The sequence below is a fragment of the Python bivittatus genome, unplaced genomic scaffold, assembly GCF_059951505.1.
Source record: "Python bivittatus isolate LINGU-HERP-01145 unplaced genomic scaffold, Pbiv_v1 ctg000370_np1212, whole genome shotgun sequence".
In the NCBI taxonomy this organism is placed as follows: domain Eukaryota; kingdom Metazoa; phylum Chordata; class Lepidosauria; order Squamata; family Pythonidae; genus Python; species Python bivittatus.
Window position 1 is genome coordinate 3,708,769 of NW_028277062.1, and position 27,606 is coordinate 3,736,374.

At 55.1% G+C, this 27,606-nt stretch overlaps 2 protein-coding genes across 4 annotated transcripts in view; one reads left to right on the forward strand and one right to left on the reverse strand.

Moving 5' to 3' along the window:
• Positions 1-213: 213 nt before the first annotated feature.
• FBXO24 (F-box protein 24) lies at positions 214-8,964 on the reverse strand. The gene is made up of 10 exons (XM_025175106.2): positions 8,461-8,964; positions 7,410-7,508; positions 7,127-7,313; positions 6,613-6,851; positions 5,173-5,434; positions 4,706-4,864; positions 3,886-4,007; positions 3,148-3,279; positions 2,622-2,792; positions 214-2,075 (listed from the first exon to the last, which is right to left on the reverse strand). The coding sequence occupies exons 1-10, from the start codon at positions 8,545-8,547 to the stop codon at positions 1,746-1,748; spliced, it is 1,788 nt and encodes a 595-aa protein (XP_025030874.2). The 5' UTR covers positions 8,548-8,964; the 3' UTR covers positions 214-1,745.
• A 2,446-nt stretch (positions 8,965-11,410) lies between these two features.
• LRCH4 (leucine rich repeats and calponin homology domain containing 4) overlaps positions 11,411-27,606 on the forward strand; it is a 34,591-nt gene continuing 18,395 nt past the window's right edge. For all 3 annotated transcript variants that reach the window (XM_088142079.1, XM_088142080.1, XM_088142081.1), the window contains exon 1: positions 11,411-11,654. In XM_088142079.1, the coding sequence (XP_087998205.1) occupies positions 11,462-11,654 (193 nt within the window). In that variant the 5' untranslated portion in view covers positions 11,411-11,461. The remainder of the gene's footprint in view (positions 11,655-27,606) is intronic.

The following is a 27,606-nucleotide window of genomic DNA, read 5'->3' on the forward strand; positions in this document are numbered from 1 at the left end:
AGGGGGGGCGTGTGGGCAGAGGTCCAGGCTCCCAGGCTGGAACTGACCTTGGCCAAGATTGTGGTGGGAGAGTTGGGTGCCCCAACCTCCCAAAAGCTTCCTCAGGATGCTTTATGGGATCCTTCCTCACAAGCCAACCCACTTCCACGTGGGGAGCCAGGCTGCGTCAGCTCTCTTTGCCCGCACTGTCGCTCCGGGCTCCTGGCAGGGGATTGCCTGTATTCTGAGCCCAACTGCAGGGCTTAAGCAGATGCTATTTAGCTCTGGAAACTGCCTCCAGTCCCCACCATCCGTCACTCTCCTCTTCCACGTGCCGGGAACAGTAAGGTGTCGGTGCCTCCTAGCTCAGGCCTGACGGGCAGGTCAGAAAGCGTACCGGCTGGTTCAGCCGCTGAGCACATGCCGAACTTCCACACTAGGGCTGGCATTCACACCCTTCAAGGAGCATCTGAGGCGCGCAATTGCACACAGCTGAACTGCAGCACACGGGAACTGGCAGGAGCTCTGTGGGGCTGAAGGACAGAGCTGGGGTCCCAAGGGCGAAGGATAAAGAGAGGACACGGAAGTGAAGCGCTGGCTGTGGACAAGGGAGCGGGGAGGGCTGCCACTGGAGGAACAGCGGGCGTCGAGAGCTACAGCCACAGCAGGTCTCAGGCAATCTCAGGCCTTCCACCCAAACCCAGATTTGGCTTTGTTCAGTCGTTAAGTCGTGTCCGACTCTTCGTGACCCCATGAACCATATTGCGCCAGGCCTTCCTGTCCTTTAGATTTGGCTGCCCCCTACGAAAAGGCCCTCTTCTGTGTCCTTGCAGGCTGGCAGATCAGGAGGGAACCAGCGATCTTAGGGAATCAAAGGGGGATCGGTACTTGTGGATGGAGTCGCTCCATCATGGCTCATGATGTTACCGCCCCGCCCCAAGCGATCATCCTGGCTCAGAGAGGTCTGGAACCCTAATGACAGAAATGGCAACCCCTGGATTGATGGCGGGCAGCCTCTGCCTGGTTCTGCTGCCTCTGTTTTTGGCACAGCAACCGCAGAAAAGTTGCCTGAAGTTCACACCCTTCAAGAGCCACGCTTGCAGGAGAGGGGAAGGGCGGGTCTTGCCTGGGTCCCTGCATCGCCCGGCTGTGCCTGGCTTCCTCAAAGGGCACCGATGGAGCTTTGACTTCCAAGGGGGCAGCGCTTTCTCTGGGCACTGGCCTGCCAGCAGACCTGTTCCAGGGAGCATGGGATATTCCTGGGGCGTTTGCACATGAGCTCTGAGCTGCCGACATGGCCTAGTACAACACTTACGCTAAAGCCGAGGGCACGTTATCGATGTGCCCTCCAGAGGAGGCTGCGCCCACAGTGCATGGCTGTGCCTTGTGGTCAACAAACACCCAGCTGCTGCTGCTGCTGCTGCCGCTCTTTTGATTGGCGGTCGCCCATTTTGCTCTGTTAGTTTTGTCCTTTGGACAGGACGTTCTGTCCAAAAGAAGGTGAAAGACGCAGGGCCAAAGAGCATCAGGGTGCCCGTGGCGACCTGCCTTTCACATTCAGCCCCTCCTCTGAAGTCCCAGTCCAGTCGCTAGTCGCCTACTCCTGCGTGGCTCAGCAGAGGCCGCACAAGGTCTGTGCTTGTGGTTTATTTATTCCCAATTGTTCAGTGTGAATCTTCTCTATCTGTGAATCATGATCCATGATGCGTATAAGGGAGGGATATCGGGAACAGGAGGAACGGGGTGAGGGAGCCACGACCTGTGAGCTAGCTGGAAGTGGGGGTTTCCCGGAGTTCAGCTGCCCGCTGGATCATCTCCAGAGCCTCCCAGAAGAAATCCTTCTGGAACGTCATGAGAGGCATGCTACCAACGGCTTCCTTCATTTTGGCCATGCGCCCCTCCAGCGTCGGGCATTTGTGCAACTGGCTCAGGTACTCTTCACAAGTGCGAGCAGCCAGAGCTTCTGCATCGCTGGGGGGCACACCAGCCTTGCTGGCAGGCAAGTCCCGGTAGGCCGGCACCTCCTCAATGTCGTGGCTGGACAGCATGTAGAGGCACTCGCGGGTGGAGCAGATACGGCGGGCACACGGTGGCACCTGCACAGGGGTAGGGGACGGTGATTAGGGAGCGCCCTACTCTGCATGGGAAGCTATGGGTGCAGCTGGGCTGGGGAAAGACGCTGAAAACCAGGAGCTAAAGTCAGAACTACAAAATCACGGATAGAATAACTGCGGTAAATTCCTCTGGGTCAACAGGCCGGTCTCTACGAGACATGGGTAGAGATTCAGCTTCTCACTTAGTTGCAAGTGGACTGTTTGTCCTTGTTTGCATCCCACCCCTTGGTTCTGGATGGAGCGGGGGGGGGGGAGATTTGGCGATTTTAGAGGAAGGGGGGGAGAGGAGTGGAGCCTGGCCCATGTGCCAGACCTCACCCACACTAGCCACTGCCGCCTTTGTTTCAATTTCTAAGGTGAGTCAAGACCGAGGAAACCCACTCTTTAAAAGCGGGAGAGGAAGGGTGGGTGGAAAGACTGGCACTCAGATCCTGAGGGCTCCTCAGGAGTGAAGAGACGAAGAGACGGTTTGAGGCGCTCTCCTCCGGTTCTCAGCCCCGGCCCCTTGCGTGCCCGGCCCCCTCTCACCTTGATCTGCAGCCGGACAAAAGAGGCGCTGCCCTTCGGCCACCCCGGCAGACGCCCCCCTGCTCCACAGCCACAGCCCATCAGGTCCTTGCTGAAGTCCCCACTCTGGCTCAGCACCAGGGTGTGGTTGAGACCGCACCACAGGTCTATGGGCCATTTGAGGTAGTGCACCTGCGTGGGACGATGACAAGGGCGTCTCTGATCAGGGCTGAGGATCTACTCCCCCTACCAGACATATGAAATGCATTTCCTGCTACAGGCCCAAAGCTGGAGGCATGGCCCAAGATTAAGGACTCTTCCTCTGATTGTTATTCTGGAAAGACCTGACATCCTATAGCCACGGTTTCAGGTTGGGGGGAGGTTGGCCAGGCAAAAGTAGGGACACCCAAAACCGACAAGGGCCCAGTGAAGCCGCCAGGGACAGAAACGTGTTGGGCAATAACCAACTTGGCTGGCAGATCCAAACCTCCCGGCTCTTGAGACCCTCTGGAAAATGGGATGGATGGGAGAGAAGATTATACTAAACCTGGGCAGGCTCTCCACGGTCTATCTTGTCCCCTGTACCCAGCTGACCGTAACGGTTATTTCCTTGCATGAAAATCCGTCCAAATTCATCGACCAGACCCAGGTGGTTGTAACCAAGGGCACAGCTGAGCACCTAACACAAGTGGAGAGAGAGGCCATGGGACTGAGGAAGTCTGAGCCAGACATCGAGGCTGAACGGTGCAAGAAAGCCAGCCCTGAGGAGTGGTGGGGAAGACAGCAACCGTTTAATTCGAGAAAGACCTCTGGAAGCAGTCCAGAGTGAAAACACTTGATTTACTGTGAGAAGTATGCTTCCGAGCGCGTGGAGCACTTTCTCCCAGGAGCTGTGAGCAGGAATGGCAGCGGCAGTAGGAATTCCCACTCTTAATTTCCATGCGATATCCTTAAGCGCCTGGGACTCCGTTGTCCAGGCCCTCTTGGGAACCATTGCTTTGCTGGAACTGTTGTCCAAGACGTCTGGGCGGAAGGAGCGTTGGACACCCCCCCCCCGCGAGCACAGAGCAGGGTAAAGAGGAGAGCAACAGCGGTTACCCAGGCTTGGTGGGCCTGTTGGTAAGGTCAAATAAGCATGGGGGTCTTACCTTGATTCCTCCCCACCACCTCATGACACCGTCTGCCTGTGTCATGCTGACTTTACTGCAAGTTCCTTTGTGTGCCTTGATGCCAGCTGGATTCCTGCCACGGGACCAGGTAAAGCAAAGTTCTACCTGTGTGTTACCTTAGCTGGGAGAGAAAGGGCCAGGGGCATCTGCTGGTCAAGCGGGTCGAACGCATGCAGGGTGCCAAAGAGATCACGGTAAACACCAGGTGAGTGGACTTCGAAGTACACGGTGCCCTCGTCTGTGATGGGGAGACAGGCTCACAGTTGGCTCAAACCGAACTCTGCAAAGCACCAGGGGCTTCCCCCCCCCCCCCCCGAGCAGAGTCTAGCTGATCTGAGACAGGGCAGAAGGGGTGAAGGCAGTCTGGGACAGGCATTGGGAACAGCTTCTCTTTCCTGGGGACGGTTCTCTGGCCAGGCTTTGCTTTGATTCAGAGCTGTTCTTGCTTTCCCTTCTCAACTCTCCCTTTACCTCCACCTCCCCCGTTTGCTTCCAAACCAGTTATCGCCCCCCTTGATTTGCAGTGGCATAGCTTCTTGCCTCGATCATCAGGTGCCCTCCTCTCAAAGTTTGCCTCGCTCCTCCTTCCCAATCCACATGAGCTACTTCTCAATCCTCAGCCTCGGCCTAATGGGACTGGGGAGGCCCTAAGTGTGGGCCCTGTTGCACCTGGATGCTGTACAGCCCCTGAGCACCTGCCAGTGTTACCATTTATTTATTTGTTTATATTAAAAAGCCGGATATGGCCGCCCATCTCATATAATGATCCTAGGCGACTCACAACAATCAATAAAAACACAGACAAAAACAAAACCACCCTTCCTGCCAGATGCCAGATCAAACCATGGTGAGCCAGGATGGTCAAGCCCTACCAGAGTCCACAGAGTCCCCTTTGGGTTGAAACTGGCTTTGCGGCAGCCGTCATCTTTGAGTTACCTGTGAGGTAGACGGCGCTGCTCTGGTTGGAGTGCATGTTACGGATGGAGATGTGTGGAAGACACTTGGAAACTTTGCGAAGTGCCAACTGCACTGTGTAGGAACGGGGCTGATCCAGCTGGGTCTCATTCACCACCAAGCTGTAGATCTTTCCTTCCTCTGCGAAGAAAAAAAATCTGTTCCAGAAGGTGATGGTAGGAAGAATATTGTGCTGCATCCATACAAGCAATGCCAAATGGTGGGAGGTCTTGTGGTGGATAAAGCGTGCCTCTCCTTTTCTCCCACAAGCAGAACTATGTTGGATCAACCCAGGGCTGAAACATCCTTCTCTGTGGTGGACATGTGCCCTGAAAAAGGAGCAGAACGTGTCCCCTTCGGGGCCTGCAGACGATCTGCACACTCGCTGCTGAACACGAGAAAGGACCCTCTTTAATGTATGTGGCCACCACTGGTCTTCTCATTCTCACCTGTCAGGAGCAAGAGGGACCTTTCTGTCTCTTGTCCCACCAGCACAATCTGCCTGAACTTCATGGAGAAGTGGAAGGTCATCTTGAACACCCGCTGCCCACTGGATTGCAGATACACCTCCACACAGTCACAGAGGCGGCTGCCAGTTGCTGGGCCAGAGCCCTCATTGCGCCCCAAGGCAGTGGTGACTGGCTGTTCCCGGGTGGCCAGCACATACAGGTACTTGCGGTACACCGTGTCATTCCGGGGGTCTGTGGCAAACTGCAAGGCGAAGATAGGAGGAGGCGCCCAACATCAGGAAGTTGCAGTAAATGCTCAGGGATCTAAATGGAACAGAGGTTATCTACAACATGTGGGTGTCCCCCCTGTGGTCACGGAGCAGCGCTCTCTTCCTGGGGTATTCCATGTAGTCATCAAAGCGTTTGCTGCCAAGTGCTGGCAACCAAGGGTCCTCGGTCCCTCCAGGAATTCGCTATTTGTTGTTGCAAGGGTTTCTAGAGGAGTACAGAGGTTGACTTCCAGGTGCCAGAGGGTGGTCTCGTCACTCCTCAAAGGGAATGAACCTCTACTGTAACCTGCGAGAGAGCGGCTCTTCTGCCCTCCCCTCCACCCCCAGACCCCCGGGCAGCCAGGCAAGGAAGCAGCTGAGGTACTAAGAGCCAGCAGAGCCCGGCGACTGGAAGCGCCAGCTTCAAGGTGGAACCTTCCATCCTGCATCCCTGGGGAGTTTCAGAAAAGCTGCTGCTCTCTGTCAGCCTCAGTTACCCTCGTGTTATATGGACGGTTGCAGCAGTGGCCAAGAAAGTAGGAGCAGATGGGGAACAGCCACCTTTATTTCTCAGTCATGATCTGATCACATCCCCGAGTCTGGTCTCTAGGGTATCAAGCCACACAATGGCTCGTAAAGGCCTGTTCGGGTGCAGTTGTACTCTTTAAGTGACCCACAGTGAACCTCTTGCCAGAATTCCTCAAGGCCTGCTCCTTTTCTGTTTTAAGAGCACCAGACCCAGAGACCCTGTACAAACGAGGCTCAGGCATCAATGCCATGCTAGTTAAGAAACCCGGGGGAAAAGGGAATACGGTATGGTGAGGTACCAAAGAATAACTCTTCAGAGTTCCCTCTGGTGCGCTGGAGCAGAAATGAGAGGTGAGGGTTGGTCTGCAATGTGCCAGCGGAGAGAGGGACTCTTTAAGCTGCTGCTTTTCTCTTTTCTACCCATGATTTCATTGTTCTTGGTCCAGGAAGACCAGAAGAATAGAGGAGGAGGCAGGAGAGGGCTGGGTGTAAAACAAGGGAAGAGGATCCCTGATTTCAATTGACCTCCCACCAGCACTGTATTTCCCCTACACCTGATGTGCCAGGACACCCCTCCAGAGCATTTGCCTCCCTGTCGTTTTTGGAAGGAGCAGGACAGGGCTTTGGCCTCGTAGGCACGTACGTCCTTAGCGCTGCGGCACAGGACCATGTAACGGCAGGCACGGCGCCACTGGATGTGGCCCATGGTGGAGGAGACCAGGGCGTTCTTGAGGAAGAAGAGAGTGCCGTTGTAGTCCAAGATGAAGACATGGTCCTTGGTGGGCAAGAACTTCCGGTAGCCATGCGAGAGAAGAGGGGCAACTGTCTTGCTGACGAAATGCCGCCGGCCGCTGAACATCTGGAAGTACAAGCCCTTGGTGTCTGTGGGACAGAGAGACCCAAGGGCAGGGAAATTGGGTCTGTCTAGAGGAGCCAACTCCGTAAGAGCTTTTCCTTCCAGGAGTGGGGCTTGGGGATGAGTCCCACTTTTTACGTTTGAGGAGTTCTCCAAAAGGCCATCCCAACCTTTGCCAAAGCACCACTTCCCTCACGCGGAACCTCTTCCTACACGCGAATGCCCCCCTCCTTTGGACAGTACCCGCTCTTGCTCCTTCCCTCACCTCCCTGCCCTCCATTTCACACCACGCTATACTGACAGTTGAGGATGGCCGATCTCTTCCACGGCCGGCTGCCACCCGAATTCTCATCCCGCAGCCGAGGGGAAAGACGGCGGCAGATCCGCTGCCAGACCCCCTCGCTGTCACAGACTTCGTAGAAATACCGGCAGGTCTGGCCGAGAGCCACCAAGTCCCTTACTGGCAGGAAGGAGATGATGTAGTACAACTGGAAAATGAGTGGGACTCAGTCAAGACGGGTCCCAAACTTTTCCCGAGCCCAGCCTATCCATCCCTGCCCCTTCTCCGGCCCAGATTCACCCACCAGTTCAGGAGGGAAGATCTGGATAGAGGCGGAATCTCCTCTGGTGTTCTTATCCTCCGTGGTCTCAGTAGATGAGCTGCGCCGTTTCTTCTTGGGCTGCTGTAGGCGGAAGAGAGAAGCCAGGGGAGCCATGAATCCCCTTATCCCGGGGCTCTCCTGCAAGGAGGCGAGCGGGACATTGTCCCAAGGGATCTGAAGTGCCCTTAACAGCTACTTGACAGCCAGAAGTTCAGTGGGCAAAGATCTTTCCTGGCATGCAGTGTACTGCTGGTGGATTCACAGCTGACATGCTCTTGGAAAAGCCGAAGAAGAAATAGGAAGCGTCCACCTCACTCCTGCTACTTCTAAAGCTCCAAGACAAGGCTCACGACCTCCAATGAAGAGCTCTTGGACCTTGCACAAATCTCTGATTCCCCAGGTTTCTTCATGGAAGCAACCATAAGTAATTAAGCCAAAAGGAAACTGGTTTCTTGGCCAGATAAAGGGAATAGGAATGCAAAATTCTAGGTGCATTTCCTAAACTGTGCACCAGGTGGCAGAACTGACCATCTTTAAAGGTAAAGAGGTAACTCAGAAAACCTTCCTTACATGTGAATATTTGATGCTGTAAAGTGATTCTACTTCCTTATAGCTGATCCATAAGACTTTTTTGCATGCTTAGGACAACAAGTTGACATTTTTTTGCAGTTGCTTTCTTGTATTGATACTTGGACTTAAAAACATTTTGAAATGAGGCTAGTCGAATTTGCCAAATCCCACATCTGTCTGCTTTTCAAGCTTTTTGCAAAACATTGTGAATCACAGCACTGACTGACTAAGGGTAACAACATTTTCTACAAAATTCAATTTCTATGGAGTTCTCCAGCTTTAAAGAAAGTAGATAAATGCTGGTAAATTAATTTGCATATGCAAACAAGGAATGGGATAAGTGGAAATTCTGCATGCCAAGCTCAGAGAGAAAGCCCCTCCCTTGTTGAGCATTTTCCTGGCCCCTTGGAAGCATTTCCTCACATCCCCTTTTCCATGCCCTGTGGTCAAAATGTATGCTCACTCCAAGTGGCTCTTCAGTGCTAGAGATGTGGGAGAAGCGCTGGGGCTTTCTCCTCCTGAATTTTCGGGTGATGCGCCTGTCGCTCATGTCTGCCCGCCCAGCCGTAGACTGTGCGGTGGGTGTGAGCTCTCAGACCCACCCTTGTTGCTGGGCCCAGCATGGCCAAGGCTTTTGAATGCCTCTGCCCACAAAGTCTATCACCCTGGGGGACATAGCACTATGTGATAATGGCCGTCCTGATGGCTTCACAGAGACTGGGTTTCCCCTGGTAACTGGGGCACTGTGACATCAGCACCCATCTGGGACATGCTTTGTGACCCGGACCCAGGAGATCCATCAAGTCTTCGGATCAAAGATCAGGCTGGGGCATGGATCTTGCAGAGAGCTCTGGCAGTCTGTACTCTGACTTTGCTTTCAAATTCTTGCATGCAGATGCTAAGGAACATGAAGTGGCAGGAACCAGAAGCCTCCTTGAAATCATAGTGAGTTTTCTCTTTAAGAACTCTTGACCAAGCTGTTTCTACCTTGCATTTGGACTTGTTGTTAAAACTGAAGGGTGACTGGATAAAAAGTGATCCATCACTTTGTTTCTTTTAATGTTTGTTTCATTGCAGACAGGGCTAATTGGTGTTGGGTGGAGTCATTGGGAGAGCTGTAGATTCGTACAGGGTCATTTTGGGGGGATAGAGGGAATTGAGTAATTAGGAGGCTTATTTTTTAAAGCTTCCCAAGAAGACACCGTGGCAATATTTGCATTTGTCAAAATGGTACTAAAAAGTGATCAGAAAGAACAGCTGGGTCTTCCCTTACTGAGTTCAGCTTCAGATGAAAAGCTCGGCCCACCCACTAGATTCCCTTCCTTGGCAGAGAATTCAGGAACTCTGGAGCCTGCCAGGGTTCTAACCAGAATCTTATTCCAGAGAACGTTAAGTGCCCAGGCTCTGAGCCACTTTGGTGCTTCCCACCTTCTCCGCTGGTCCCCAGGCCTCATCCACTCACCACCAGATGCTGGCACTCTGTGCTTCCTCATCAATCGTTTGACTTGCTAATGCTTTGCTGCAATTCCCAGGGGTCCAACATGGGCTGGAGTTTTACCTTCGGTGGGCAGCGGCAGCAGTAGTTCTGAGGAGAGGAAGGCCACTGGCACATGAGGAAACACAGCTAGGGGAAGGAAAAGTGACTTACTATACGCAGTTGCCACTGTTAGGGTTAGAGCCATGTCAGCCTATAGAAGCCATACGTCAGCAGGAGTCTGGCAGCCCCTTTTCGGACTAACAAAAAAATGTTATTAAAAGGCCTCAGCTTTCATGAACTGCAGCTCACTTCATCAGATGCAGTCTCCTACGGGTACAAGTCTTAATAGTTGTGAGCAATTAAATCAATAATCACACTGTGACTTGAGCTGTACGGCACCATCCTCTAACCGCATCCCTACCTAAGCAGCCGCACATAAACCCCGGCCACCAATGTTCATAACCTCTTGTTTTCTCCCTCTATGTTCAATTTACAAGAACAACATGTCGCAGCACTCCTGCAGTGACAGGCAGACGAGGGTGTCCGGCTGTGTGGGTGGCAGCAGAAAGCACGCTCCTCTGAGCCAGCCACCGGGCGTGGGGCTGTGCCACAAAAGAGCCGAGCCTCCGCCTGGCCCTTTTCGCAGCCAGAGGAAGAATTATCCACTGATTGAGCGTGCCCTTGTGGCATAATAGAGGTTTCTCCCACTTAGCGGCGCATTAGATGGCGACACCCAGCATTTCCAGCCGCCATTCACAGGATGCTGAAGCGGGTTTCTCACCCGTGGCAACTTCAGGACGGGTGGACTTCAACGCCCAGAATTCCCCAGCCAGCACACTGGCCTAAAGCAGCAGGGAGGCGCCCAGGAAGGGAAGCTGAGAGCCATGGGGTCCATGTGGCTGGCTGGGGAATTCTGGGAGTTGAAGTCCGCCCGTCTTCAAGTTGCCAAAGTTGAGGAGCGCTGGGGCAGAAGACCTCTGGGTTTCCTTCACGGTTCCTTGAAATGCTTCAGAAAAGTTGCCTAGTAAGAGGCTGGAACCGGGAATTTCCGCTCCTTTTGCAACCAGCGTAGGAAAGACGCTCATAAAATCACGGGCAAGCCCGCAATGTTCGCGGGGGCTTTCCAGGAGCTTGCGGTGCATTCGGGGTCAGTGTGGATTAGTCATCCGGCATCCTGCCGAGCCGCTCTGCGTATGCCCCGAGGACCCCCGCGTGCAGCCCCCCCCCCCGTTTTCCCGCGTCAATCTCCCCCCTTCGGTTCCCCGACGTCATGCCCTTCCACGCGTTTGGGCCCGCCTCTCCTGAGGCGCCTTTTATCCTGATTGGTCGTCAGGCACCCCTTCCCCTGCACCGAGAGGCTGTGTCGCTGCTGATTGGCTACCGTGGCTGCCATTCTTCTCTAACGACGCTGATCGCGCCTAGCTCAGCCGCGCTCCCGGCTTTCAACCTCTTGCCGCCAGAAGCAGAGCGACGCTTCGCCTCGTGTCTGATTGGCAGCTCAGCCATCCGTCAGAGGGAGGCCCGCCTTCGCTCGATTCTACGCGCAGTGATACGCCCATTGTTGGCTCGCCTGCTAAGCCAATTGCTTCCCTCCCTGCCTCCTTGAATTTGATAGGGCGGCAGAGGCACGTGTGAGGCAGTTGCACGCGGGGGTTGGGGAAGTTGGATCCGGGGGAAATCTGCCTCCCTCGTAAGCGATTAGCTGGATTGAATCCCTTTCGCACACGTCCCAGTTCTCTTCCATCCCGGGTATTCGATTGGAGCAAAAGGAGGAAGAGTCAGCCAGTCCCTTTAAACGAGATTGGCTCTCGGGTGTGGAAAGGGTCGACCCGGGCCCTTCTGATTGGCTACTTCCCGCGTGGCCGGCCTCTCATAGGCATACGCGATCGTTCTAGCACCGCCCCCTTTGGCTGGGGTCTCAGTGCCTCTGCCTCCGTGTTCTCATTCGGCGCCCGGCGGCCGCAGCGAAAACAGCGGAGCCTGCGGGATGGCGGCGGGCGAGGGCGGGGCCGACTCGCTGCCCCCGCCCTCCCCCTCCTTGCCCGTCCCCCTTCCGGGCCCCGAGCGCGCCTTGGAAGAAGCGGTGGCCTCGGGCAGCCTGAGTCTGGCGGGACGGCGGCTGAGGCACTTCCCCGGAGGAGCAGCTCGGCGCTGGGACCTCAGCGACACCACGCAAGCGGGTGAGGTGCTCGGCCACGCCCCCTCCCGGCTACGCGCCGTCGCTCCGCCTCCCGCGGTGTGGCCACGCTCCTCCGAAGCCCTTTCCCCCCCACTTCTCCCGTCACGCCCCCAGCACTCTCCCTTCTGCACTCAGGCTCCGCCCTCTCCGTTATGCTGTGTTTCGGCCACGCCCCCTGCCGTGCCCCGCCCCTTCGAAGACGCCGCTGGGACTCTTCCCTCGGCGGTCCGCTTCTCCGCCCTGAAAGATGGGCTGGACTACAGCGCCCATTATCCGTGCCGCCTGGGATGATGGGCGCTGTAGCTTAGCCATCCGGAAGGCGTGGGGAGAAGGCCGCCCGGTGTTCCCTCCTCTGGTCGGTCTGGTCCCACTCCGTCCTCCTGGGGGCCGCTCCCGCGGGCCTCTCGCCGGGCGAGACAGCCGTGCCTGGGCTCGGTGCGGCGTGGGAGCCCGAAGGGGAAGGGTCCGCGCAGCGGCTGCCCAGAGACTCCGCGCGTCTGGTCAGCCGGAGGAGACCGTGGCTGATGGGGCTGCGGGAGGGAGCAGCTCCTCTGGGCGTTTTCCGGTGCCCGTACTGCAAGGGAGGCGGGCGGTTCCTCTCCCGCAAGGGGCGCCCCGGAGGCTCGTTCGGCGTTTGAGAGGAGCTGGTCCGGGGGAGACCCGGCCAGGGCAGCCCTGGAGGTGTGGTCGCCCTTCCCTGGCTGGCTCTGCGTGCGGAAGGGCCCTTCTGCTCCTGGGCTCGGGCGGGGGGGGCAGGGTTGTTGGCAGCGTCGAGGAGGAAGAGAAAGGGGTGGGGGGCATCGCCCAAGAGCCTTGTTCCCTTGGCGCGTTTCATGATGCTGTGTTCTTATTTACTTGCATCTCAAGGAACTTTCTGAAAACCAGGTTGGCTCTCCCCTCCCCTCCCCTCCCCTCCTTGGGCAGGAGCCGTGCAGCGTGTCCTCTTCCCTGGCCCTTCTCTGCTGGGGCTCCTGCCCCCTGGAGTTCTCGGCCAAAGGAGGCGCCTCATCCCCTCTTTAACCTCCCACCAGCCCCTCCTGGGAGCGGGAAACAGGCGGCAGGGAGGAGGCCGGAGGGCGGCCGGAAGGTGTGCGTGGTGCCCGCGAGAGGGATGCTCTGCAGGCTCGCTTCCCGTGCTGCTTTGCATGTATTCCTTGCAGACTGGAGTACTTCTGAAAACAGACGTCCTGCTGAGGCTGGCTGGTCCCCCCCCATTTGTGGGGCCATATGCCTGTGCAGGCTGCTTCCCTAGAGGGCAGGGGTTGATGGGTAAGGAGGCGCGTGCTTCTCGCTGGCATTCGTTTCTGCAAGCAAGTCTGCCGGCTGCTGAAACGTCTGCCTGGGGCATGCTCCTGGCCGTGCCCCTGTGGCGAGAGCTTGGGGCTGGCAGGTCTCTCTGGCGGTTCTCCGAGGGGCTTAGGAAGCCAGGGGCGCCCCGTTTCCTGCCGCCATCAGTCGGAGACTCCCAGCGAGACAGCTGGAATGGTGCTGAGCCCACAGCTCCCCCCCCCCCACAGCACCTGGACCACTCTCTGAACCTCACTCCCTTCCTAAGCCAGCAGATCCCCTCTTCCTTTGGAAAGTGCGCAGCCGGGCAAGATGGTTGCTCGTGGCAGCGGATCCCACAGGTTGTCGGGGGAGGGGGCAAGGAGGCAGTTGCTACGAAGGAAGCGTCGATGGTGTTCAGAGGCCGTGGGCTGCAGATAGCCAGATGGGGGGCCTTGTGGTTGGACGTGGGCTGTGAGCCGAATGGAGGTGTTGAGTTGGTTGTGCTCTCCTGCCCTCCACGCTGCGCAGCGCCTGAGCTGCTGGATCCCAAGGCTGGGTGCTAACCATGGTTGATTCCCTGGCATGATAGCCCTTGGGGATTAACCTTTCCCTGGGTGGCCTTTACTCTGGGGCAGCTCAGGAATGCGTGGCAGCCATGGAAATGTCCCAGATGCAGATTGGAGGTTGCACCTTCAGTCTCTTTTTGTCCTGGGGCAGTTGCAACAGGGTCTGAAGGTGGTGGAGGTTACCATCCTTCCTTTGCCTAATCAGATCTCTCACACTCGCGTTGCCTTTAGGCTTGCTGGTGCTCCTCTACCCCCCCCCCCGGCGCCTGATGGGTTCTTTTCAGGCCTGGACAGGGTACTGAGGTGGCACTGATCACACCTGATGATCTGTGGCAGTGCTGGGGGCGCCACGGTCCTGGCCCTCCTTGATCTCTCAGTGGCTTGCAGTACCATTGTTCATAGTACTGCATCCTTCTGGGCCAGTTGCCTGAAATCACAGGGGGTGGGCTGCGGGGAGCGTGGTGTCACAGTAGTTTTCCTTCTTGTTTTGCAGCCTGTCTTTGGGGGGGAGGTCAAGTCCAAACCCCCTGATTTGTGGGGTGCCCCTGGGCTTGATGCTCTTGCCTCTTCTGCTTGACATGTATATGAAGCCACTGGGGAGGTCATTGGTCAGTTTGGGGTCAGGCATCATCGGAACAGTACGCGGATGAAACTCCTCAGGCCAGCAAAGTGGTGCTGTCAAGTTCTGGTCCAGGGCCTGGAGGCTGTTGGGTCTGAATGGGGAGGAACAGGCTCAACCCTAGCAAGACCGAGGCTGAGGGGGCTTGGACCTCCCAGTATCTGAGACTCTTCTGACAGCCCCATAGCGTCTGCCATTGGACAGAGTTGGCTTCCTTTGGATCCACGTCATCTGTGGGGGGGGGGCTATCTCTGTCACAGCACCTACTGTCTGGAAAAGCACCCCCCCCCGAGATTTGTAAGCCCCTTGCCCTACCCACCTTTATGGGAGCCCTAAAAGGTTGGCGCTCTCCCCAGGCCTTGGTTAGGGCGTTTCGTGGGCCTTGGAGGTTGGGGGTGATACGGGAGCGTGTTTTTCAATCCGTTCCCTTGGCATAACTGGGTTCTTGTGTAAGGTGGTTTTTCTTGTTTTTTAATCCTGTGAAGCTGCCCAGAGCTGTTTTGGATTTGGGTGGCCTAGAAATTTGATAACTAAATAAACGGCACTGCGTGTAGGAGCGCTTCCTTTTTCGACTCACCGGTGGCATGATAGAACCAGTGACCATGATTCTGGGTAGAAATCAGCTGAGGGAATAATGCTTCAGTCAGTTTCCTCCTCTTAGCTCAGGCAAAGCACAGAACGCTGCATAACTTCCCCCAGAAACGGAATGTGGTGTCACTACAGATACACGCGGCACCCAAGACCAAAAGGGACAGGCTGGTCTAGTCTGCGCTCTGCTCTGTCCTTAGGCAAGAGACCACCGGGAGAAGGGCACTGAGTTTGCCAGGCCACGGATGGCACAAGCCAGGGTTTGTAAATTCCCACGTAAACTGGCTTCCGGCAATGGGTGGCTCCGCATTGTCTCTTCATGCATCAGTGTACGTCCAGATATCACACTGAAGCTTTGGAATTTTTTTCATATATATAAAAATAAAATGAGGCAGCGGTGCAGTTAGTGATTAAGGGGCTTGACTAGGATCAGGCAACCCGGGTTCAGGTCCCCACTTTATCACAGAATCAGTGGCAATTTTGAGAGACTTATTAATGTTCTCTTGGAGTTTTCATTATGGAGATAAAATTAAGGAAAACCACCATGAAAGGTCTTGAGGGAAAAAAACGGGCTCAGAGGAGAACATAAATAATAATCATGGTTTGGTGTGATGTTTGAATTAGGGCATTGTGTGAAACTGGAATTGACTTGAGTTCATCCGTTTTATTAAGCCCTAATTTGGTTGGTTTGGTTTTGGCTTTATCATGATGCAAACCCACATCATGATTTCTCAATCATAGCATAGGGATTGTTGTATTAACTCAGCCTATTGTAGTTTATTCTACAACCCGTGATTAGAGACCATGGCATAACATGCTGGGTGAACCGCTGTATTTTATAGAAAAGGTCAGGATGTCTACATACTTATGAATACATTGAATTGGGTATCTTAGAACTTGGGTTTGCAACATTTTGCCGTAAGGTGCGATTGGGAACTGGATGTCTCTGAGTAGTGGCATTGCGTAGATCAGTTTTTCTCAACCTTGTCAACTCTGAGATGTGTGGACTCCCTGCTGGCTGGTGGATTCTGGGAGTTGAAGTCCAGGCTTCTTAAAGTTGACAAGGTTGAGACTGGCACAGATTAATGCGATTCATCTTGGTAATTGTTGAACTTTTCATTCAGACTTTTTCCTGCCACAGTCTTTCTTTTGCTCTCTCTGGATTCATCCCCTCTGGGGTGAAAAGCAAGATAGGAATCAAATACTGTAAATAATAATAAAGCACTATCTTATCTGCCAGGTTCCCAGAAGATCACGTAGTGGTTATGCAGACGGAATTGTTCCATTTTAGGTTTTGAGCTGACTTCTTCCTTGAAGACCAGGTCCAGCTGGCTCACACAGACAAACCTCGCTGGAGGGCTGTGGAAAAACTGACTAGGGAGCGTTTCAGAGTGAGAAAGTCCAGTCCTTCTTTGGTGGACCTAGTTTAGCTACAGATTAACTCGGTGTGATGCATTCCTGCTGCTGAGGCTCATTTGAAGCCGGAAAGTAAATGTATTTTGTATATCTGAGGATAGGGGTTAAAAGCTTTCAGTGCCTTCTTCCTACACTGGAGCAAGTGACGGCGCAGCTTCGCACAGTTTGCATCGGTTCTGCAGACCCCTGCCTCGTCCAGCTGCAGTTAGTTTCTCAGCTTGCTGTGCGCACTTGAAGGGGCCGGGAGACGCATGCCTGGCCAAACAGTGGTGACTTGGTCTCTTCTGCCTCTGAGCAGCTTTGACCCTCTGGGTCAGGCCTCTCATTCTCCTTGGCCCCGGGGTCAACGCTGTTGAAGCCCTTTTCTCTGGAAAGCCCAGCACCCAGCGGGGATGAGGGTGGGCAGCCAGTCTGGGAATCCCGCTCTCTGGAGTGAACTTTGGAGTGCCTGGACATTTGCAGCCTGTTGCAAGCTGCTCCCGAGGATGGCCTTGACAAAGGAAAACACGGAGCCGGCCTGTGAGGCCTAGGTGTTCTCCACCGGCGTGGGTTTCAAGGCCTGGAGGCCCAGGCTCCTCCTCCCCTCCCTCCTTCTGTGGGCCAAAGTCTTTGAGAGAGGCTGGTGGTGGACTCAGGCGTTTCTGTGGCAGAGGCAGGCTGGTCCTCGGGTGGGTGAGGGAGGCCTAGGTAGGTGAGGTGAGCAGACAGTCCCGCTTCACAGCCAGGGTAGATTCAGATGTCGCTTGGCTGTCCCTTTGACTCTAGGCTTCTCTTCTGAGGCAGCCTTTCAAAAACGTAATTCACCGAACTGCTGGCTCCTATTAAAAAGATAGAATTGCTAGCGGCTGTCCGGCCCGCCGGTTCTTCCTCGGTGCAGGCATCCAAAGTGAGGCGCTTGGCTACATCCAGCAACGGGGAGCCCAGCACCTTCCTGGGTCACTGGTTCCACTCTCAGTTTTTCCTGAGTCAGCTCAAATTTGCCTTTCGACCTCCTTTTGTGGAGAAAATGGCCAGTCCGAGATGGGGAGCCTATCCACGACGCAGAGCCGTCCCTGCTCTCGCCTGGCCTGGGCGAACCTTTTCCTCATCTGAGCCCGAGGCCTCCAAGAAGTCTCTACCTGGAACTGGCTGGCCTGGCTCATCTTTGGCTCCCTCCTTGTTTTGTGGCCCGTCCACGTCCGTTCTGTTTCTGTTGGGCCCCTCGTAACAGTGGTGCCCCGCAGCCCCCTCAGGCAGAGGATGGGCCTGCCAATCTCCCTCCCACATCCAGAGAGAGAGCGGAAGCCAGGAGCAGCAGGAAGCCCCTTGGCCTTTGGGAACTTTTGAACAGCTGTCGTTCTCATTCTAGCAGGGGAGGAATGGGAGACTTAGCCCCCTCCTCGTTATCGCTCCAGAGCCAACAAAAGGAGGTGGGCAGCCCCTCCTTGAGGCATGGCTGCCTTGTTAGGGTCTTTTGCGAGGAAGCTGGCGAGGAGATGGAGAGAACAGCCTTGGTGGGAAGCCCCCTCTCAGGTTGGGGGGTGATATAACCATACGCACCCCAGCCCTCTGGGGCAACTGGCCATTTTTCATGGATATTTGTCCACCCTGATTCTTTCAACCTGATCTACCGCAAAACAAAAGAGGGAGGCAACGGGTGATTTTTGACAGAGTCCCTGCCAAGAGGCTTTTGTTCAGCCCAAGGTGGTGGGGGGCGGTGGAGGAGCGCTTATGGAAGATTAGTTCCCTAATCTTCGGTGGCATTTTTGCTGGGCAGAGGTTTCCTGGCTGCCTAACGGGTAGTTGAATGCATGCAAGTCTGACTAGAAATGAACATTTGTTATACTCTGATACGGGAGCTGGATCCTGAATGAGGGGCCTCTTTTGCAGGTAGGAAAGCTGACCTCCTGGTTCTCTCCGCTTGACCACCTGCCAGCCTGGTGGTCTGTGCAGAGGGAAGACTCCTTCCCTCTGGGTCACTGGGTGAAGTGGAGGCCATTGCCTGGACGTGGGAGGCAAGGAGGCGCCTTTGAAAGGAAGTTAGCTGGGGGTGGGAGCGTGGTGGGAGCGTGAGCCTGGATCGAGAGCAGGCAACCATTTCCGGCTCTAGCTGGATTAAGAGACTTGCCTTTCTCTTTCTGAGGAGGATTAAACTCACTAACTGAGGCTCACTTCCAGTAGCTTCGTGTCCAAGCACTTCTGCTGTCCCCGTACTGCACGTGCCCCTCTACGAAAAGTGCCTGGTTCAGCATCTAGAGGTGGACTTCCAAGTGCCATTTGCACCGTGACAGGAGGAGATTTGGTTAACTTTAAGAGGGGCACATAGTGTTAATGTTCCATGTTTCTTTGTGCCCTGTCTTCCCTCCAAGGATTTCAGAGGACCCACTGGACTCTCACAACCGTTTGGTGAAGTTGGTTCACTATGGCAGAGAATAGGGACCTTCATCCAAGACTATGGCTGGAATTGGGTCCCCAGTCTAAATTTATTGCCACGTTGCCTCTGGTATGTGTGTGTGTCTGTGTGTGTGTGTGTGTAAAAACTAGGATAGTCCTTTTGACTCTGTCTGGGGGAACCAGCATCCCTGATGCTCTTTCCTCTAGATCTGCCCCCATCTCCAGCAAAAGCGGTGTGCTGGGGGGAGCCAAGAGCACAGGATTTGTGCAAGAGCATCTTGTGCCTCAGGAAATGGCCTCTTCCTCTTTGCAGCCGGCAGAGAGTTCTAGGCGTGGCAAGGATGGGGTGGAAAGAATGAGGAAGTCTCTGTTGCTGTGGTCTGTGACATTGTGGGAGGACGGTTTCCAAATCAAGCGATCTGTCTTCCAAGATGTGCGATGCATTGCGGCTGAGGAATCCACTGAAGGTACCTGGCATGGATTCTCAGCTCCGCTCACCCTTCAGTGGTTTCCTCTGGCACCCACATAGCTGCTCAGAGCAAGCATCCTAGGGTGCCTGCATGGGGGGGGGGGCTGTAACATCTCACTACACAACTGGTTACTGCAAACAAAAGCCCTGACTTGTAAATAAGGCTGCAGCTGGTGGAAAGCTGAGTTTTGCCTGCCTGCTTGGAGGGCAGAGTGGCTTGGTGCGAAGTGTGTGCCTTGCCTGCTTGGAGGGCAAGGGGTCTCTTCTGATCCTCCCATGTGCTTCCTTAGTGAAAATGAGCTGGCTAATCACATTCCTCCCGATGGGTATCTTTCAGGGATCCAGGGTCTTACATTAGCTCATATCAATTTACCTTGCACGCTTGCAGGCCAGGATTGTGACCTGCCGGCCCCTCGCATTCTCCCCCTCGTTGTGATCAGAAGTTTGGTCCTCCTGCAATCGAAGGGGCTGCTCCCCACCCTCGGCTTCCCTTTGACACACTAGAAGCCTGTTTTCGTGTTTTCACTTCCTGCTGCCTCGTGCACCGTTTTTTCCCTTCACCACCCACCTGCAGCGGCTTTCAGCGTTAGAAGACTTAAATCGCCTCTCTTATTCTGAACTAGCCAGAGGATCCTGAAGACACTGGCACTCCAAATCGTGATCTGGGCATCTCAGCATATCCTTCGGTATATAAATGTGGCTGCTGGCCGTTTGTTGTCAAAGTAAATACGAGTGTCCAAGGTTCCTGGAGTCATTTCTCATCTTCTCATGCACTAGCCCAAACCTTTGGATGGGAGACCTAATCAAGTCTGGCGCTGTTCAATTTCTAGCGGTCCAGACATGTAGAAAATGCAGATCTGCACTTACATCCCTCATGGGTAGCTCTGATTCACCCCAAATGATCCACCAGGCGAGCGAGTGAGGATTGTCCACCAGGTGGTTCAAACCGGAGGCAGCCTTGATGTTTTCTTTGGGCACCAGCCACTCGCTCTTGTGCCTCTCAAGGTCTGTGAGGGGCAACATTTGTAGAAATGACAAAGGGACTGTGGCCAAACATCCCCCAGTGAGCTTTGGGCCTCCCTGGAGCAAAGAATGTCACACCGGGGAAGCATCGTGCAACTTCATGCCTGCCAGTTAAAAGTATGAGGACAACGGAACGAAGAGGCCCGTGAACTTTCAGCTCTTCTCAGTTTACGAACTTGGCGTTTTTGAACCGCCCCGTAGTATCACAGAAGGGAAGGCTCGAATGCGCCCTTGAAGAGCATCTGGGGCTTGGACTCGGCATCCCTTCCACTCCTTCCAGTAAGAAATCGGGCTCTATGAAAGCCCTACCCATTGCAAGTCCACTACCGCAGCACCCTGGCAAACGGCTGTCCAGTTTCTGCTTGAAGGCCTCCAGCAGAGAGTCCACCACCACCTCCTGCTGCAGCCTGTCCCTGGGCTGAACTGCTCTTCCCATTCGGAAGAACAATGGCTGCACTTGATCTTGATCTTGGCATAATGGTTCTGCTGATGCAGCCTAGCACTGTGTTTGCCTCTTTTGCAGCTGCATCACGGAGTTGGCTCCTGTTCAGCTCGTGATCCACCACGACATGCCATGGTTGATTGTTTTTGACTGTTTTTCCTACCCAAATATAGGATGTTGCCTTTCTGCCTGTTGAAAGTCAACTTGCTGCTTTCTGCCCACTGTGGCAGCTTGTCAAGGTCCTCCTCTACCTTGATCCTTAACATTTATACTAATAACCAACTTCAGCATCCTGACCTGTGGGATTATCACTTATTGCCATGAGTGGCGGCTTGATAGGCAGCAGGCTAGTAGCACCAGACTGCCATACTACAAACACTTTCGTCCGTTGGATAATTGTTTTGTCAGAGAGGTTGAAGGCAAATGGCTAGAGCAAGCAGGCTGGCAACTGCATGAAGAAGCCTGCTGGCGGTTATTTGGGGGGCTTCTCCTTCCTTGTCTGCTCATAGCAAGTTTGAGAGGGAGCCTGTACCCACGTACAGCAAAGAAATTGGCTGAAAAAAGCAGCAAAACTGAACAGAAGGTGTTGAGAAGGAAAAGGAGACATCAGGCTCCTCTTCATCTCTGTGCCATACGCACAAGTTCTCCACGCGTGCAAAGCGTTGCTTGATATGTTATAGAGCGGAGGTTTGGGGAGGACATGCCCCATCCCCAGTGCACAAGCTCCACGGGTGTGATTCCCACTGATTGAACTCATACCCTTTTCCTCCAAAAGTACTGATGTGCCTTGCGCATCATCATGAATTGTGCCAAAGAGAGCTGTTAGAATTTAACATGCTTTTTGGATGTAATACAGATCTTAAAAACCAGATTTAATCGAACTGATTTTATTTTAAAGCACTTTGATTTAAGTTTTTAAAAATCCATATTTATGGGTTATGTCTTTAAACTCCTCTTAAGCAGGAGTTTCTTCCAGCCTTACTGTTGATGAAGATTCTCAGTCATCCCAGTGGAATTATCTGGAGGTTGAGTCCAACTTTCTAGACCGAAGAAGCCGCTTGGACAAGCAGCAAAACGTATCAAACCAAAAGGAAGGAAGTCCGGTTGCCGTGACTCAACCTCCAGATAATTCCAGCCTGCTGGTGCCCAAGAGATGTCAGGGTTGAATCTGGGACAGGGGCTCTCCCACCGAGCTGCGCCCTAACATTCACACCTAGAAATGTAATAGTGGCCTTAGGGCTGCGTGTGGTGAGAGTGAGGGCCGCAGAGTAGGCCGGGTCCAATAGGATGTCCGGGTGCCAGAAGCAACTTCAGGAGATTCCGGTCACTTTGTTGTGGGGTTCATCTGTGCATCCTGCTTGGCCTGATGTGAAGACACCCATTGACTGTTGAGGTATGCGCGATGTGGCCTTCAGCCCTGCCTGCCACTAAGCAGCCTCTGTGGCCCGTCCATGCTGTGCTTCCGGAGCGGTGCTGGCAGAAGCCGGGCTGAGCAGCCTGCGTGCTGTAAATTATTCCCTTCTTCCCCCTCTGTGGGGAGGTGTGTATCCGTTTGCTGCCTGTTCCTTGGTCTCCTGGGGATTAGGAGGTTCCCAGCCGGGGAGCCCACCGTGATGTCCCAGCAGTGCATTAGACAGGTGCCTAAAACATGTCCCCATAGAGGGTCAGCAGCAGGAGTGCAGGGGTGCTCCCCAGCGATAGAAGGAGGTTTCTCTGTGGCTTTGGCATAAGGGTGCCAACTCTCTGGAGGGCTGGAAGAAGGGCTCTGCGCCTGCACATTCCTGCAGGAAAGGGTGAGACCCGCTTCTCCTCCTCTGGGTTCACGGTGGCTCTTCTGCTGCCGGAACCTGCCTCCTATCCTTCTCTGCGCTCTCAGTGCGGACGCAGCCCCTCTGCTGCTTGGTTGCGGAGGCCGAAGAGGGTCCAGGGACAGCGTGCTTTTGCTGTGGTCTAAGGAGAGCTCCTGAGGCTCCTTTGCTGGGAGGGAAGGCTTTCCTTCTGAGCGCGGCTACAGCTGGGCTGGTGAATGGGCACGCTTTGCGCAGGAAGTGCTGAGCTTGTCTCAAGCTGGTGGTGGGGCGTTCTGGGTTTCTGGGTCGTCACCTCCCTTTTCAGCTCTAGGACCCTGAATTACTTTTTCTGTCTCTAGGTGCAGGACCGATCTTTCTGCAGTTCTAGGCTCTGAAAACCGACTTTGGGATCCTACTCCTCAAAGTCCAGGCGTGCCGCCCCTGGGGAGAGCCTCTGGTGTTATAAGGGTGGCTGGCTCCCTGGTTGTGTTCTGTTCGTTGAGTGGCTGCTGGAAAGATCACCGGGTTTTCAGAGACAGGGTGTGAAGCATCGCAGAAGCCGAAGTGCATCATTAAAAGGCTTCTCAGAGGCGGCAGCAGCTGAATCAAGTTATGGCTGAACTATTACTAGTGAGGGTCCCAGAGAGAAGAGATCCATGTGCACCATATAATTTGTAGGCTTATTAGGGTTCCTTGGTGCCGCTCTCTCCAGGGCCTGGACGGTTTCCCCATATCTGTAGGAAGCGACTTCATAGCAGAATGGAGTGTTGTTCCCCGCTATTCCTTGGAGTTGCAGAGGTTCACTTGAAGTTCCTCCAGCAAAACAGGTCAGTTCCATCCTGAGCTGTGGCTCCTCCCTCCAACGCCTGCTTAAGTTTTCTGGGCAGAGATTGCCGAGAGCTTCCATTTGATCCTTCTGCTTCAGGTCCTCAGGCTCCGTTAGCGCTCTTGTGTTTTCGAGGCAGCTGTTGAAGAGCAAATGGATTCCATTTCGGAGGCTTTCCGCCAGGGAACGGACCTGGCCTCTCACTTAACAGCTCTCTGGCTGCTGCCGAGAGAAGCGTGACTTCCTTTAGTCGAAGACCTTTTTGCTCCAAAAACTTATTCCTCTTGCTAAAGTCCTTATTCCATTGTCAGTGGCTCTGGGTTTAACCAGTGATCCTGCGCAATGCCTCACCTGTTTCAGAAAGGTTTGTTGTCTGTTTCCTGCCCTTTAAGAGACAGAAGCTTAAGAGAAAGAGAACAATGTCCGGAATAGAAGGGATAGAAAATAGCCTTGTCAGGGTCAGCACAAGCCCCCTTGCTTCCTAAGGCGAAGGGCAAGGTGACTCTCTGCCATGCCTTGGACTGAACGGAGCCATCTCTGTCCGCAGACGGTTCTTCCTCCAGCACCTGGCCGAGACCGTCTCTCCCGCCTAGCCTGAGCCAGGAGGAGAGCAACCAGGGATTGGGACGGGTGGCCTGGAGGAGAATCCTATCTGTCGGTCAAGGGATTGTGCCGCTTTGCTTCGTGCTGGAGATGGCCCTGTGCTTTGCTTACCTGTGGCTCTCAAGGGCTTATTCCAGTTCTCTTGCTGTTGCCTAGAAATGGAAAGGGGGATGCTTGTGTTCTGAGAGGAGGAGGAATAGCAGAATCTGATGGCTAATGGAGGGGCACCTTCTCCGGTGCTTGTGAGACCTCGCTTGACCAGAACTTGCTGAAGAGACACCTGTGTTGTGCCCATCTGCTGCCAGCCAGAGCCCTGTAACATGCTCCTTTATGGACTATAAAATTCGGATTCCTAGAATTCAAATTTGGAAATCATGTTATGCTGATGAAACTTCTTGTTGGGCTAATTTCTCTCTGGTGGCCTTGAGTGGTGGCTGAGGCTGTATGGAGTCGTGTGGTGACCTCGACAAGGCTCGGTGCCTCTCTCTCCTAGGGTTTTCTTGTAGGAATGAAGCTTTTGGGGGTGGCTGGTGGAGGCGCCCTGTGGCTGTCGGTGGCTGGCAGCCTGAAGTACCCCCAGCTGAGGCGATTGGGACGCCTCCAACACTTTGAGCTACCCCTTATCTCAACTGGTTCTGTGAGAAGCAGGGCAGAGGCCCTCATGAAAGAGACGCTCCTAGATAAAGCAAAGCCACGAGTGGAGGGAGATTTAGGACATGCCAAACCAAATCCAGTTGGAAGTGGAAGAGGATAAAGGGTGGTTGCACCAAGTGGGGACATCTTTTCCCTTCGCTCATGTCCCGCAGAGCTCTTGCAGGAGACAAATTGGCTGAAGTGAAATCTCTAAAACGGGAACATAGGAGGTGTGCCCTTCTCTGGCAACCTATATTCAGAAGCCTTTTCCCGTACGCCCACCCAGGTGAAAGAAACAAGGGGATGGTGACACTTCTGTTTTTCAGAAATGGAAATTCAAGATTTCATGTCAAGGTGGCAGTGGAAGGAACAAGTCCCCACCCAACCTCCCCTCTTTGTAGCAAGGAGACTCCCCCAGCTCAGTCACCTGGCATCTTGGGACTGCCCGGCCAAGCACTCTGTTGCAAGAGGAAGCTGGCGTTGGAGGCTTGGGGTCTGAGCCAACTCAACTGGCAGGCAGAAGCTGGGTCTCCAGGGACTGAGTTGCAGCCCCACAGTTGCAGCCGCTGACCTTCAGGGTGGGCTCTGGTCGGAGGAACAGCCAGCTGGTTCCCGTTTCCTGAGGAATTTCGTGTTGGTCAGTTGCAGGGATGTACTTGTAAAATAGGGCCCTACAGTTTGGGGTGGGGTGGGGAGCCCCTCGCTGTCAGAAGGGAGGAAGAATTCACGTCCCAGTCACTGGGGAGAAGTAGCAGTCCCTGCCTGCTGGGGAGGAACCTTTCCCAAGGAGAAGTTATCAGCTAGAAGAGACCCAACATTAAGCAGGAAGTTTCAGTTCCTTTTGTGCCTCTGGAACCAGGGGACTGTGTGGTGGTGAAGGGGCTTTTGGTGGCCTAGGCACACGCCTCGCCTCGCCTCGCTCGCTCGCAGGGCAGTTGTGCCGTCCTGGGAGTGCCCAGCCAGGGAAAGCATTGATTGCCTCAGCCGTTGCCTCTCTGGTCCCGCCAGAGCGCCCGTTCCAGCACGTCTGCTGGCCGTTGCTCGGAAGAGACTGGGGCAGGCAAAGGGGGGGCGCTGGTGACCCTCCGCCGGCTGGTCCTCCCCACTCTCTGTTTTGAGCCCCCCTCCCTTCCAACCCTCCCCAGCTCATCATCTGTTGGGCAGGTGCGGGCCTAGAAGGAACCAAATGGCCATATTGGTCCTATTTTCTGCCCAGCGCAGGGTCTAGCAGTAAGGGGGCAGGAGAGCTTCGGGGGGAATGGAGGGTCTGGGCTACTGCTGTCCATCCACAGTTCTTCCAGGAGTCAGGAAGGCTGAACTTCTGCTCAGAGAGGCAGTTCCTCTCTCCTGATCCAGAAGAGCCCCAGCCACTTCCCAGTTCTCAGGGCTGTTTTCACAAGACTACGGAGCAGCCGGGGCAGCCTTCCCCGACCTGATGCCCTTTTCACGTGTTGAAGGAAAGTGCCCATCAGCTTCCAGCTGTGGTGGAGCATCTCTGCAGGATGCCAGGGCCGTGCTGGCTGGCGTGCCCAGCTGCAGGAAGGCCTTGGTGCGTGGAGTGGTCGAGCAGTTGTATGTACCAGTTCCGGTTCTCTGGGCTGCTCTCTAAGCCCCTCTCCCGCCCTAAGGATATGCCCTGCGTATAAAAACCTCCTGCTATTACCTTTCAGGCTCCCTCCAAAAGTTCCCCGGTGTCTGCTGACAGCAGATCTGCAGCCAGCCAGCCAGCCAGCAGCTATTATCCTGCTTTATTCCAGGAAAGGAACCATCTGGTGGTTATTTTTAGCCAGGGTCTAGAGTTCCTCCAAAATAGTAGTAGTCTTTATTTTTCTCAGCTCCCTCTGCGATATCCCTTGCCTGGGAGGGGCGAGGCTGTGTTTCGGATCGCGTGGGCAGGAGGGGGGAGAGGGGCAGCTGCTCCACCGAATGTGGATCGTGGTCGGCAGCTGCAAAATGCTGGCATGGCTGGAAGAGATCAGCTTGCAGGCAGGTCCTCCTCCTGGACCCAGGGGTAGAAATTGGGGAGTGCAGCTGCCAAGCAGATCCCACTCCTTGCTGCTAAGGGGGGCGTCGAGCAGGAGAGTAACGACTCCTGCTCAGAACTATGAGAATGAGCAACGGACGGGCGGTTGTGCTGCTTCCTCTCTCAGACGCGCTCTGTGCTAAAGGCGCCGGCGGCTGCAAGCTCGAGGCAGACATCAGCCCCTGGAAATGCCCTCTCTGCATCCTTACAGCTGCACTGAGGGTTTCTGACCGGTCCTTGGGCTTTCTTGAAGCGGCTGGCGCCTGCCCCTTCAGTTGCTCCTTGGGACCGGTGGGGTAGACTGGTGCTGCACCTGGAGACCATTCCGGGAGGAGGCCTGAGCTCCCAGAGGGGCGGCCAGGTAGAAGGGGAAGGTGAAGCCGGCAGTGGACTGCGTGTGGGCCTTGTCACCCGCTGCCTCCATCTTGGTTGACCAGTTGCGTTGCTGCCCCGGGAGCCCCTTCTGAGCAGCCTCTCTTGGAAAAGAGGCCGGGGAGCCCAGGCCTAGGACGCCTCCAGAAAAGGGCTTCTTCCCGAAGCCAGCCCCCCTCCCTCTCCCTTCCTCTGACGGAGAGGAGAAGCGGCCCGGCGGGGAGCCTTGCCCGGCAGGGCTCCTCTTTCCCGGCTGCTTGCGACAGAGATGGCATTTGTCCCCTGGCGTTGTCCGACCAGGCGGCCCTCTCCTCCAGCTTGGAGCCCTTCCTGTCTCCTCGTTCCTTGCCTCTTCGCTTCCCGAGGGGAGCCTCCCGTGCTGCCCGGCCACGCAGCTCCCCGGGGAGCCTCTCCCATAGAAGGAAGGGCTCTGGGTGTGGAAGGCAGCCGGCCTGAGGAAACTGCTCCGTGGGCTGGGCTGGGCTGGGCTGGGCTGGGCTGGGCTGGGCTGGGCTGGGCTGCGAGGGGGGAAAGGCAGCGCGGCCCCTCTCTGGTGGCTCTTCTCAGCGGCCTGGCGGATCGCCTATGGCGGCCTGGGCGGCTGGGAAGCCCCCAGGCTCTCCACCTAAAGCACCAGTTCATGGAGGACAAAGCGAGGTCAGGATGGCTATTGACACCCCCCGTCCTGGGACTAGACGCCCCCCAGTCAGTCAGTGCCTGCTCCTGGGGGACACAAGGCGGGAGAGGTCCTGCTGTGCTCAGGCCCTGCTCCTTGCGGGGCGGGGGGTCCCATTTAAGTCTCGGCCTGGGGGGCAGGACAGTACCAGGTGCTGAACTGGATGCGGGTCTTTGGCCTGCTCTGAAGAGGTCAATAACCGGTAAAGAAATGAAGCCAGGGAAGGACACTCCCCGCCTTGCCGATGTTTCAGACACAACTCAGA

Bases quoted from the DNA above. Each gene is read 5' to 3' on its own strand.
- FBXO24 (XM_025175106.2), bottom strand. From the start codon at position 8,547: ATGAGCGACAGGCGCATCACCCGAAAATTCAGGAGGAGAAAGCCCCAG. The intron at 7,314-7,409 runs GTGGGTGAATCT...CTCATTTTCCAG, and splicing joins AGATCTTCCCTCCTGAACTG to TTGTACTACATCATCTCCTT. The intron at 2,793-3,147 runs GTTTAGTATAAT...CGTCCCACGCAG, and splicing joins ACCGTGGAGAGCCTGCCCAG to GTGCACTACCTCAAATGGCC.